The sequence below is a fragment of the Hetaerina americana genome, unplaced genomic scaffold (genome assembly GCF_022747635.1).
Source record: "Hetaerina americana unplaced genomic scaffold, ioHetAmer1.1.p SCAF_5, whole genome shotgun sequence".
Taxonomy (NCBI): Eukaryota; Metazoa; Arthropoda; class Insecta; order Odonata; family Calopterygidae; genus Hetaerina; species Hetaerina americana.
In genome coordinates, this window is record NW_027287095.1 from 45,486,360 (window position 1) to 45,500,579 (window position 14,220).

Sequence of the window (14,220 nt, forward strand, 5' to 3'; positions counted from 1 at the left end):
GTAGGGATCAAAACAGAATTGGTGGCCAAAGCAATATCCAAGTAACATGTGGGTACGTTTAGGAAAGTTTTAAAATGCTGTCAAGAGGGACGAGAACGTGAAAATATCGTTAAGAAACTAGTCATTATGATTAACATGAAGATTATTGCATCTAGGAATTGAAATGACAATGAGAAAAAGCAAACTAGATTGGAGGTAATTAACTCAAAACTACAGGCTTCATAAGAAACTAACGAAGACGGTAGACATGTACTTCCGGTTTGGCTTTGATTAGACGCCGATTTCTAATCTTAAAGACTGACATTAATCGAAATAGTTAGATTTTTGGCAAGGATTTCACTCTACTTCATGAAAATATCAACTAAGTGTTGTAGTGATGCCTTTAATTCGTTTAGAATCGCGAGTATGTGGAATATTGTCATCCATTCATGACTCGACAGTAAAAATTTTCCTTCATCTATAGCAAAATTAAAATAATGAAAATACCCACTTAGTTGGGTAATCATCTAATATGTTTTCCAAGCATATCTTCATGTCCGTCGTTTCAATTAACCGGCGGGTCGTGGTGCTTTTTGGATTCTTCATGGTGATTTCCTTTTAGCGAAATGTAGGACTAAATGGAGAGAATAAACCCCAATGCGAAAAAATAGTTCAATTTCGGCTAATCGGAAACGTACATTATAAAAAATCACTACTATGTGTATATAAATTCTCATTTTCCGATCAACAGAATTCCTTCGCCAACAATGCACATTTAGAGGGACTTTTTTATTTCAAACTTCTGCCAAGACTTGTGCATCTATCGACCCAGAATGTCATCGGATCAATTAAATCTGTTCCACAGGAAAAATTCAGTGATAGCAGCTCTCAGTTTGCATGACACATGAAAATCGTTAATAAAGAAATGACCCGATAGATGGCAGGACACTGTATTGAGTTTTGTTTTTGGCTTGCTCTACTTAATTGAAAGCTGGCTGCTGGTGAGTGTTTTTACTTAGTGGTTTTAATTCATTAATTTATGAAACGTAATTAAATGTGACTTTAACAATATTACATTAAATTCTCCTTCTAAAAAACATCGGAGTAGCCTGTTTGTTTTAGTATTCTTTGCCCAAGAGAGTAACTTTCTCCCAACGTTACGTGGGTGCCAGAAAATGAAAGCGATTGTCGCCTATCCCCTGTCCTTAATTTGTTCAAGGGAGATTGTAGGATGATCATAATTATTTGCCAATGATTATCATTTTTATGGCAATCATGTTGCATTGCATGTGTAATTTTTTGTAGAGTAGTACATTGTCAATGTTTCTTAAGACATTTGCTGTTAAGGCAACTCAATGTGTGTTTCTACTCCGATGTGTTATAGTGCGTCAATGTAAATTATAAAATGAACTTCCGTTTTGCCCAATTTAAAATACCAGTTTATTATATTGCAGAAAGTTATTACCCCGGAGACTGGTTGCACTCCGACACCAAAATGTCCGAACCGCAGAAATTCTACCTCAAATGGAATGACTTCCAGTCTAATATGGTCTCGTCTTTCAAACATTTAAGAGACGAGAAAAGTTTTACTGACGTGACTCTTGCCTGCGAAGGCCAAACTTGTAAAGCCCACAAAATGGTTCTATCAGCTTGCAGTCCGTACTTCAAATCTTTGTTGGAGGTTAGTACGTACTGTGTTTCTTCTGCCATTAGATATTTAGAAATCTTTATTGTTTGAGTTCTATGATGAATATCTTCCAATTTTCCTGTGTGGCGTGGGCTGCGACGTTATGGCATGGCTAATGCCTTGAAATAGTTTGCAATGCAGGATGCTGCAATTTATTTGCCGTAGGCAGAGTTATTATCGAAAAAACCCACAAAATGACTTATATAGGTCACATAATGGTCTATTTAAATGAGTAATTGTGTAATAGGAAGAAATTAGTTATATAGTGGTTTAACCCTTTTATAAAGTGAACCATATTCTCCGTTATTTTAATGTAATTTTTCAAACTAGTGTTCATATCGCAGTAATTGTGGTAGTTTAAGTCCATTATAATACTAGAAGTTTACAATAGCGTCATTTATGTATTGATAATTTCAATACTTGATAATAGACTCGCAAGAAAGACTAACTCCCTGTTGTGCTGTTAAAATATTCCGAGGAGATTTCATGTTTCATATTGACTATCATTTGAAACATGCCACAGCAAATTAGTCGTCAATCAGACAACAAGTCATTTAGTTTTAAGTGATAGCTTTTCGGCTTAGAGAATAACATCTAGCCCAATAAAAATAAAAGCCTGTCAGTAAACTTCTCAGTAAGGATAAGCATAATCATTTATTTTGGGCAAATCATAAAATTGACAGCTTCATGCACATAGAACCAATTCGTAGTAGTGAATAAGGTACTTGATAGTTCCATGTACTTTTTATTTTAATGAGAAATGTCTCAAAATGCAGCATCATCTTTATGCAAATACTGCCGAGGACACCATGCTTATGCACTAATTGGGTGACGATGGGTTTCCATGAGAGAACCCATGGCCGCCTCCTCCTAACCCCCCCCCCCTTATCCCCCTTCTTTCTTCTTTTCCCCATCCTTCCCTGCTCTAAATTCCAATGGCTTCACACCCCATCAGTGAATAAGCCCAGTGTCTTCTTCAGTGTTTACTTGATTCTTGATGATATTGTGCATTTAAGACTGGGTGATTTAAATACTATAGATGTGTGTGGAATGACTTGGTCTGAACATTTTCTTAGTCGCAAAAGTCATGATTGTTTTTATGCTGTTTGGAAAAGTTGAAAAGGACTGTAAAATCCTTTTTAACCTCTCTCACTTTAACTGGCCAATGCTCTATCCAGTGTCAGTTTCTTCAGAGAATGAATGATGTATATAATCAGTTAGCATGATTCAAAAAGATGTTGCAAAGGTTTTTATATTTTTGAATTAAATTAATTTTCTTTTATATAATAGTGATTCAAATTACCAAACAAATATTTTAATTTAATTTATTGCCCTGAAATAATATTTTGAATGTGCTTTTTAATTAACTGGCTAATTGTTTACCTGGATAAATGCCTGGGCCCACCATGGCTGGGGTATAGGGCGTCCGTTGTAAAACAATGCACAAGAGGTGTGAAGAAGACATTAAATCTTAAAATTACTCTTGAAACCTCAGTGCATAGAATTTTTTCAAAGTTCTTCATGTGGTTATAAATTGAGGTCATAAGGCAACTTTTTCTTAATACCCTTAAGGAAAAAGGGAAAAAATGTTTTGGAGCCATCATAGTCCCCATTATTTCCCTCCTATCAAATCCCTTAATCCTCTCCCAGTCACCATTTTTTTCCAAGGTTTCATTCTTTCTTTTGGGTGTCAATTGACATGCCAATCATGATCATATAGGACTAGATCTGAGAACCTACATATTTACATATGTTTGCTTGGTGTATAAAATTGAGAATGGCTCTAGATTGAATTAGGTTTTACCTTCTGCCCTAATGACCCAATGGTCTTTCTTATGATACCACTCTCTATTTTGAATCATGCATCATTAATGTTATTGGTAATCTACCGGTAGATTACAGAATAAGGTAGGGGCTGAACCCTAAGGTGCATGATACAATCACAATGTATGGCTTAGTGTTTGTGTTTAATGCAATTGCTAGTAAAGGAGCAATGATTTTAATTGTCAAACGTATGTGAATTTATTGTATATGTGTATTGTCTGACCTTCAATATTTTCAAATGCTGAGGAGAGGCAGGTGGGACATGGAATTATTTTTTTGTAAATGATAAGGAATCAGCTCTTTGACATGAGGCAAGAGTAAGATTATTTTGTCGATCGAAATGCTGAACGCACTATTTTGCTCATTCCATTTATTTATCTAATACTTATGGAAAAATAATACTATCTCATCTGTGAAATGCCTCCAACTACCAAATGGGCACTTCAATCTGGGAATTTACTTGTTTAGATGCTGAATACATTAGATTTTTGCAGTGGTTCATTGGTATTGAGAAAACTAGTTTTTCTGCATGTGAAAAATTTTATGACTCGTGCTTTTTTGTGCTCCATGGGTATCTTCAAGAGCAAAGTGGACATCCACCATGACACGAGCACATGGTAAAATTTTTAGGGGTCTTTTTCACCATAGAACTTTTATTATTCATTTCCTCTGGTTCAAACATCTTAATTGGTTCTGAAACTTTGTCACGTTATAGTATCAGTGAATCGAACCCTCACATTTCATAGTTTCAGAAGTTTGTGTAGGGATAAGATATCTATCTCACTACAATGAATTAAGATTCCTAAGTTTTAGCAATTTTTTAGAATAATAATAACTTTTTAAAATTAAATTACATGACTGAATATGATTATTATCACCATAAAGTCATGAATCCTTGTTTAAAAAACTAAATTTGTACAACTTCGCAGATATTCATTGCCAAAAGCTTTGTAAAAGACAATTTTCAACCTTAACATTTTGTGAATTGGTAATCCTTGACCAAATTTCTACCTTGGTGATCCAAAAAATATCAAATAAAAAATATTCATGCTATGGAAAATCTGTTATAGAATTGCTTTTCATCTACATAAATGCTCTTTAAAATTTAACATTAGGTCTGAGGTTTTTTATTTTTTTCTCTCTCAGGAAAACCCATCGAAGCATCCTATAATTATTCTGAAGGATGTGCCATATGGGCATCTAACAGCAATTTTAGAATTCATGTATGCAGGGGAGGTAAATGTATCTCAAGAACAATTGCCCGCTTTTCTGAAAACAGCAGAACGATTGAAAGTGAAAGGATTAGCAGAAGCACCGCAGTCAATTAAGAGGGAAGGGTATGTATGTATCTATTCATAATTTGGAAGTAAAAGTGTCAGTTTCATAGGAATCCATAAAGTAATTTGTTGTCTTTTGCATGGGTTTGCAGTTGTAAGTTTAATCATATATCTTTCTATTTCATGATTGCCATGATTTTTACACCAACTAGTTTCAGTAACCAATCTATTAATCGTCACATAATTAAATATATGTTATAAGCGAATATCACTGAAATTATTATTCCAATGAACAAAATGAATATTCTCTAAACAGTCAAATGCACATTTTGGTTAACTACCGGACAAGGCAAATAAATAACTTTTTTACATCCTCAATCATTCTGAAATGTATGCAGAGGAGGGCTTATGATGCTTTTTTAGCATCCTTTTGCTCCTGGAGTATTGCTCTGTGATAGGTTTCTAGGCTCCTTCCAAGTTTCCCCTTGTTGAAGGGTCTTGTGGATGAATTTTGAGTCTACCCTGATTTCCACATCTTTTTCGGCTTCTCCTGAAAAGCCAGTAAAGTTACAAAAAAAAGGCAACTCATACTTAAATTAACACCAGAGGTGATATTCTTCCACAATAGAAAATGAAATGATTGAAATCTCTATATCATATTTTATCTCACGCTGTATGCCACCTTTCCTTGCATCCCTTTTTTCTTTTGCTCACTTGAAGGTATTATTTAGAATGGATGAATCTTTGTTGTCATTATAAATCATTAAGAATTTAGTATTTACATTTAATATACTCAGTTGTAAAAATGCAGAATTATTTGATAATTTTTTATTTCACGTTTTTCCAATATTTTGGAGAAAATAAGTATTCTGTCTCAATGGAAATAAACATGGATCATGGTGCATGACTTGGGAATTCATGATTACAATAATGTTCATTTTAGATTTGGCTGCATTTTCAAATAGCTTTTAGGCTATTGTGCATGCAAGTGCTGGCAAAACAACAATCCTATAGAGAAACAGACTTAGGATACCAGTGAAGCTTGTGGTAAAAGGGGATGATTTGCAGAAAGTACCTAATCTAATTCCAAGCACAGGTTAATACATGTAAAGAAACATTCATCATCGTTAAAATTTGTGGCAAATTCCTGAATTTAATTAATGTCAATTGACAATTGTTCATGAGTTTATTTTTAGAGCAATGGATGTGGATGCTTTTTATGGTAGTCTAATAAGTGGTTTGGTACTGTGGTAATGAGTTAAAAATTTTCAAATCAATGTTGTTTGAGTATTGATGCATATGTTCTGCAACTGCCGATCTTTCAGTATGACCTAGTTTGAAGCAAGGCATGTGTTCTTTAAATCATATGAGAATATTTCTATGTGTTGGTTCTATGTACGATTGGTCACATTCGTGATAACTTATCTCGTATTTGCCTGATTTTTGGAGTGAATCAATGGGATCTTTTGGGTTTCCTAAAAGTGTTTTGAGTTTGTAATTTGTGATGAATATAGGTAGGAATACCATGATTTTTTGAAAATCAGAGCAAGTCCTTCAGTCAGTGTTCATTTTATTTTAATTATTTATTTATTTTCCTTACTAATTTCCCTCCTCATATCCTTTGCCCATTTTTAAGATTATGGCTGGGGTTGATTCTTCCCATAATATTCATACAACCATAGTTACCGTTCTTTTTATTCACAGTCTTCAACCAATTTAGGGAAGGTAAGAGTTGCCCAATCTGATCATACATTTGTGTAAAAAGTATCGGGAAAAGTTTCAGAAAAATAGATGTATATCGCTACAATGCCTCAAAATTCCTCGAAGTACATCCCTTGAGCATTGACTTACTTTTGATGGTGGCTTTTCCTCAACTCAAAGGCTCCTTGGTAGGCAGATTCAAGAAGGTCCTTAAGGGTACACATGCAAGCTTCTTTGATGGCACCTAGGGTACTTCTTCAATTTTTCATGTCAATAGCCATCCAGCATGGTACAAGCTCTACAAAGATGGCTGAGAGATTGTGGAGGACCAGCTGTTCTCCACGTTCTCTTGGTCATCTTTGAAGAGCTTGTGCCACTTAAAAATTAGAGTTAGTGGTATGCTTTCATCCTTGAACACTTGGCAAATCATGCCCAATCGTTTTGCCTTGAATTGAGTCAGTGCTTGCTGCATCTTGAAGGTCAGTCACCCCACTGCCAAACCTGCGTCGTGATAGCCCACTGCGATGTACAGTTATATTAGGAAAAAATTGTTCCCAATACTTTTTATGCAAACCTTGTTTCTCATGGGATACATTCCTGTATCTCAAGAAACACCTTCCAATTCCTCGCCATGAGCTGCTCCAGCTATCCTTGATTAGGCTTAGAAAATCATTTTAAAAATGTAGAGTTAAAAGGGTCATGGACATTTACAGAAATTGCAGCATATGGACTCTTTTGTTTGTTTGAGTTAATCAGCATCATGTCAAAATCCTTGTGTTGGCCATAGAATCTTCCATTTTGGATCAAACTTGATTTTTACAAATACAACTTCAGCATTTGTACATCAGCAATTATAGTTGTGACTTAGACTATCTTGTGGAGGTTTACTTTTGAGCAGAATTACAACATTCATTAATGCTGTTGTCAATATTTTCTCCAAAGCGTATAGGTTATGTTAATTACTACATGCCAAAAATTGATAAAGTATCCAATTTTTGAGCTAACATGATGATTATAAAAAACCAGGGTTAAGAGCTGTACGCCTAATTTTCAATGGGATTTTGATGAAACACTCAGAGATAGAAAGATGAAATTGTGGAGAGTGCAGGTTGAATCCAGAATGTTAAAAGTACTTTTGACTTCATCTATGTACCATTAGTTTGTTTGAGGATTTCCTTATGACTTATTTGTTATAATATGTTGAGGATAATAATTGTAGCTTTTGAGTTTTGTTAATTGTGTGATCATTTTAAAAATCATCCCCTGTTACATATTGGTTTATAATGGCTAAAAAATTTGAGTAGTAGTTTTTAGGGGAGGCGACCGACAACTGAGGTCATTTGCGCCATAGGGGATGGACAGGAAAGGATGAAGGGTGGAGAGAAACCCGGCGTCGGCATTAGCCTACTCTTTACGAAAGGCGCCAAGGGGTCCGCAGTTTAACGTCCCATCCGACGGACGGCGTACTCACCCAAAGTGCCCTCCACAAAGCACCTCAAGTAGGGATCGAGATACCTCTGAAAAATATTCAACACCGCCGGGATTTGAACCCGCGCCCTCTGGGTGGGAAGCCATAAAAAAAATTTGAATGCGCAAAGTTTCTTACTGGTTTAGTGAGTTTAATGGGTAGGCCCGAAAGGTTTCATTTGATTAGTATTTCTAACCCAATATTTGATTGATGGTAACCCTAAATTCTTCATATTCTAATCTAAATTATAATTTAATAGTTTTCATGTATCATATCTCATTTTCCTTTGCCTTCATACATGGCTTCCTCATTGCAAATTCCTCTCTGTTTTTTGAGCTGTAATGGACCATACTGTACTATGATGAACAGACTACCATACTTAGCTGTCCGTATATTTCATCTCTAGCATCTTCTTCTTTCCCACGTTTCTAAATCTTCTATTTTTCTACTGTCTGTTTTTCTGTGGCCCAGCTTTCTAAATTGATTGATACACTCCACACAAATCTTTATCATGCACTGTATCCTAGTTTGTAACCATCTTTTTCTGGGTGTTGAAGTCCCCATTAATATAATAGCTTAGTATGCACCTTGCTTCAAAACATATTATTTAGCTAGTTCGGTCGAAGAATGGAACAGGCCGCAAAAACTAGCATGTCGGTGTAACCTAGAGATGTAAACATGCTTCCACAGCCTAATAATGTTCCCGCCATAATTTCCTGCCATTTCATGCCATAATTGTGATATTCTCAAAAAGATTTTGCCATTTTCCTGTATGAAAAAATATGGACTGATTAATAAATAGGGCATTTCTTTGCTGTTAAGGTCTTCACAGACTATTTGCATATGTTAAATGTGATATAATATCCCTTACCAAGCTCTAAAATGTGCATAATGGACTGGCTGCACTCAGAATAACTCTGTAACATTAAGAGATTTTATTTAATTATGAATGAGAAAAGGATATTTTATTATTTTACCTTTAGGCAATTTAATTTATTTGCAGTTTAAAAGTACTTATAAGAAAATGTGTGTTCTCCTTTGATCAAAATAGTGACAATTTAAAGTTTGATAATCCAATACTTTTGTAGCTGCTTTAATGTTCAATTAAATTTTTCTCATATTATAACTTAATATAATGCCTTAATTTTCCTTAGTTCTCTGAGGTAGAGAGTATCCAAATAGAGCTAAATTTTTTTATTTATTTTATTTACACAATTACGTTGCAATTAGGCAAATTTCCTGGTGGCAACGGTCATGGTTAGGTCAAAGATAACTCTTACAACGAAAATTACATACGAACACATAAAAACCGATAAGAGACAAAATATTTTTACATAATGGCGCTTCCACATCACATGCAAACAAACTTCCACATCACATGCAAACAAACTTCCACATTACATACAAACAAACTTCCACATCACATACAAAATGCCGTCCACATCACGTACAAACAATATTTTAATAACTACAATGAAGTTTATTACCCAGTGGCTGCTTTACATTTCAACTTAAAACTTCTAAAATTAGATGGAACGGGCTCAAACAAACCTCCAGGCAGCTGGTTCCAATCAATTATAGTTCTATTTAAAAAGTATTTTTTGTTTTTTGAGTCCTTATTTTTATTTTGAGGCTATGGTCGTTTTTTCCCTTAAAGTTAGGCTTTTCTATCCTTAGCCATAAATCTTCCCACGCTTCGTCCTTTTTAACAATTCTATGCATCGCGCCTCACCTACTCCTTTTTCTTCTATTTTTCAAACTCTCCCATTTCAGTATATCAAACATTTCTGTGACCCTATCTGTTCTTTTGTACCTTCCGAGTACATATCTTGCTGCCTTTCTTTGAACTTTTTCTATTTTTTTAATATGTCCCACCTCATGTGGATCCCATACTATGGAGGAGTATTCTAGGATAGGGATAACCAGTGCCTTATATGCTTTTTCTTTTGTGGCTACGCTACTTCCTTTTAAATTTCTCATCACCCAATGCAATACTTTAAATGCCTTCCGCATCAAATTATCTACTTGGACTCCCCACCCAAGATCCCTAGTTAAATAAATGCCTAAATATTTGCATTGACTGGTACATGGGATTCTTTCTCCAAAGAGGGTGTAAATTTCCTTTTCTGCATTCTTTTTATTTGAAAAATGTATATGCTTACTTTTACTTATATTAATGCCCATATTATTATTTGTAACCCAGTCACCAAGGCGATCGATGTCATTTTGTAGTATTACGTGGTCATTTACATGCTCTATCCGTCTGTATATAATGCAGTCATCAGCAAATCAAATGGTATCATCATTAAATCCTATACTGATTAGTTATTTTTTCTGTGCTAGAACTGGTCTTCCTCTGAAGCAACTGGAACCATCCTCATTCAGTGAAACTGTGTATTTACAATATCAATTTTTTCCTGGCCCTATTAATTTTGTCGTACAGAGATTTGACTGAACTCCTTTTCTTTATATCATGGTTGATGCATTTGCATGGGTAGTGCATTCAATTTTTATGTACCTTTCAAAAACGTTCTAATTATGTTCTACTCTACCTATGTCTAGTAAATATAGATCTCATTGGTTTTGTACTTCTCTTTCTCCATCAGGTGATTCAGTAGTTCAAGAAACTTTGTATTTGTTGGATGTCCCCTTCAATCAAGTTGGTCGTTGTCCACAAATTCACTGCTGATTGGGAGGAATTTAGATCCATTATTGTATACAAGTGTATACAGAGTGAGTGTGAACATGGTAGCAAATGTGCATTAATTAGATAAAGGATGGGTGACATTGACTTGCTGTGATCACCATTATTATACATAATTTTTTCTTGGCATTTCATTTTCATTATTCCATGTGAGTGAGAAGTGATGATGTAAGTAAACTCCTTTGGCTATGGGTGGAGTAATTGTTGCACATGTTCCTGCACCCCTCTTTAAAATTCAATCAGGATTCCCTTCCCCATTCATATTTAATTTACCTATTTTGTGTGTGTATATTGAAAAGTTTAGACTTTATAAGCAGGAGTGTGACCAAGGACCATATTAAGAAGACTGTGTCAGAAAGGCTGTGAGGCTTTCCCTCCTATTTCCCTCTTAACAGTTTTTACCTGGTATGAAATAGCATGAAGAACTTGATGCTTGGGTTAGTGAAAGTGTGACTTCAAACCCTTAAGTGTCATCTGGAGGTGGAATGTAATAGCATATTTTGAGTATGATTTATTATTTTGCATTGGATCGGTTCATCTGTACAGCATCTATTTATTAATGCTTATGGACTTTTGCTCTGTGTGCAATAGTATAATTGGTAAATGGAATTTAAAATTGAAACCCACCAGAAGTTAGCATTTCTTAAGCTATACTATAATAAAATCTTAGATGGGGGTTAGTATTAGCTTGACAGACAGTCCCAAGACAGAAAATTGAATAGTAGCTCTAGGATTTTATATTATTATTATTACCTTACTCTTTCTGTTTTGCATCTCATTGGGATGTTTATTATGATTGATTTAAGTGCAGTGATTACACTTAAATAGAGTGCCTGTAATTTATTTCATGAATGCATTGTTGGTGGAAACCACACCATATACATGCACAGTGTATATATACTTTAAAGAAACATATAATATATTTAAATATAGATTTTATGTTGCTATGATAATATTATTCTCAGTGCATTGACTTGCATCCAGGTATTTCAAAAGTATGTCTCACCACAAAAGTATCATTTGTATATTTCTTTTGTCATTGTCTTAATTCATATCTATGAGAAACTGTTTTACTGCAAAAAGGAAGACTGTATGGTCGGTAGGACCAATAATGTATTACATTGGAGCATTTCCATAAGTTACCCACTCTCCACATATGTTCCTGAAGCTCCAAATGTTTGTCAGGTGCACAATCATTTTATGTTCAAATGAAGCATATCTTACTTTACTGTTTTCAATGCATTATTTAAAGCCAATTGTCATGATCATCAATTCATAATCCATCCTAAAATTTTCATACAAATCAGCCATTAAATCTAATTTTTTACATATTTTTATCCCAGAAGAAAAGATACTGTTAGCATTGAGACTGAGAATTAATGGGGATTGATTGTATTGGATAGAATGAGGTGGTTTAGATGGGTAAATTGATGATACCTTGACCTTTCAGCGATATTAACTTGTATTATCTGAACTCCATACCACATGAATTGTCTAGATTTCTTAAAGAATACATATGGCCCATGCTGAGATGTAAGGATTAAAAGGATTCAGCACACTATATTATTCCACACTGTTATAACTGAAATAAATCATAATATATCATTATGAAAATGATTTTTTTTGCTAGACAAATATTTTTCCACAAAAATATGTACTGTTCAGTGATACTGGTAATTGAAGACTATTGCATAAAATATTCATTGCAGGTATGCCATTCATGAGTACATATTCTATCTTTTATGACACTGCAGCAGCTCATGTTAATGCACTTTGTGTGCATCAAGCAGTGCTCCCTGTGATATGGTGGTGATTAATTTGGTCAGAGTTGTGATTTCAGAGCGTCTGATCTTTGGTAACATGAGATGGAGGACAAGATCCTGGATTTGCTCATTGCCCTATAGTTACCATTCCTATCTTATTGAGCAAGTCCAGTTACATTAATTATCTTCTTTGGGTTATGTGTCTATCATTAGTTAAAAAAAAATGATTACATGAATTTGTTGTGTATATTAGTTGATAGAGCATAATATTAATTTTATATCAAAATTAATTCAAATAAAGTATTAAGATTACAGCAAAAGTCTGATACACTGGCATCTGATATCCCAGTGTATCTGCTGGTATAAATGTTTTTTTGTGATATACGTCTCTCAAGATTCTCAGTGTAATCACAGCTAAATGTTTAACTATAATGAAACGTGATAATATGGAATATGGCCACCAAAGGTATGTGATTTTTTGATTAAAAGAACCACAAGAATGTGGGAGTGTTGAATTTTTAAATCTGATGATTGAAAGGTATCCATAGATTGGCCATTTCTTCAAAAACTAGTTCTAGAAAAGACATCTCTTGACAATGTTTTAAAAATATATATGAATTTCTTTAGGAAATCACAGAACTTTGATGCTGACATTATTCTGAGATATAATTCATACTTGGAAACAGGAATAAAAGTCCAATCAGGAGCATGTCACTCTTTAAGAACTTTACTTCTTGTGAGTGATGTATGCTCCTCTGGGTGTCATTGGGTGTGTTGTGCTTCTTTATTGGACTGCATAATGTTGGTTTTTTGTATTTAAAAGGGTGGTTTTGTTGCAAAAGCTGTCAAGTTCCCTTTTTAATTATGAGTTCTGTTATTTTATCCTGTTTCAATAATTCTGCTTTTAGTATCTTAAAATTTTCATTTATAAAATATTATATTTTGATTTGAATGACGTAAAAGATGTTGATTCTTTTGTTTAGGTTTTTAGCAATGTCAGTAACTTTTTTATTGTAGTTTCCTTCTTCGGGATTGGAAAGGAATAATGTTAAGAACTACATCATTTGAAATTAAATAGCGATGAATCATAAGTTGATTTAAAATGTTTATGAACCTTGTTATCCTCTGGAGTTGTATGTTAAATAAGTTAATTTATCACTTTTCATAGACAGGTCTTTTTGTTGTCTCTAATTGTACAAAAATGGGATAGCTTTACTTATTTAACTTGATTGAAATAGGGTAATAATGTTGTGATTTTTAATGAATTAAAGTGGATGATGTACCCAAAAATTGCTGTTTTTGTAGTTTTAACTTAAATTTCTACATGAATTAACGGCAAATGATTCTTAATAATCATCATCAATCAATCAATCGATTGATAATTAATTGATGCGAAAAAAGTTGGGTTCTTTGTCACTACTGTCAAATGCCAAAAATGTGAGTAGAATCTTCACAATTTTCCTTGAATATCAGAATGAAAAATATTACTTTTTAACTTTCAATTATTCATTCCATTGCATGGCATATTAATTTCTACCTTTCATGTCTGTTCTCCCATTTATTTGCTCCAATCTGTAATTTAGAGGACCTCAAAGCTCCTCTCCCAATCATTGTTTCTTCTTTTTATGGGGATAATTTTTTTTTCTTTTCAAACTCCAATTGTTACTGCTTCCCACAACTACTTCGCCCTACTATTTACCATCTTCACCAGTTTTTTTCTGTTTTGAATTTGAGGTAGTGCTTGTAGGCGAACTGGTTTTCTCAGCTAACTCACGTGAGTATTGAATGAAGTTACTAATTTCTGTACAACTTGAAGA

At 34.1% G+C, this 14,220-nt stretch overlaps 1 protein-coding gene across 2 annotated transcripts; it reads left to right on the forward strand.

Moving 5' to 3' along the window:
- The first annotated feature begins 900 nt into the window (after positions 1 to 900).
- Positions 901 to 13,821, forward strand: lolal (lola like). 2 transcript variants are annotated; one of them, XM_071592333.1, is made up of 4 exons: positions 901 to 980; positions 1,434 to 1,660; positions 4,637 to 4,831; positions 10,543 to 13,821. In XM_071592333.1, the coding sequence occupies exons 2-4, from the start codon at positions 1,475 to 1,477 to the stop codon at positions 10,552 to 10,554; spliced, it is 393 nt and encodes a 130-aa protein (XP_071448434.1). In that variant the 5' UTR covers positions 901 to 980; positions 1,434 to 1,474; the 3' UTR covers positions 10,555 to 13,821. The 2 variants fall into 2 exon arrangements, with proteins under 2 accessions (XP_071448434.1, XP_071448435.1); XM_071592334.1 differs by having other exon boundaries at positions 903 to 980; positions 4,637 to 4,827.
- Positions 13,822 to 14,220: the final 399 nt, after the last annotated feature.

Excerpts from the sequence above, each read along its gene's own strand:
- lolal (XM_071592333.1), top strand. The coding sequence starts at position 1,475 with ATGTCCGAACCGCAGAAATTCTACCTCAAATGGAATGACTTCCAGTCT. Across the intron at positions 1,661-4,636 it reads ACTTCAAATCTTTGTTGGAG|GAAAACCCATCGAAGCATCC; the intron begins GTTAGTACGTAC and ends TTTCTCTCTCAG.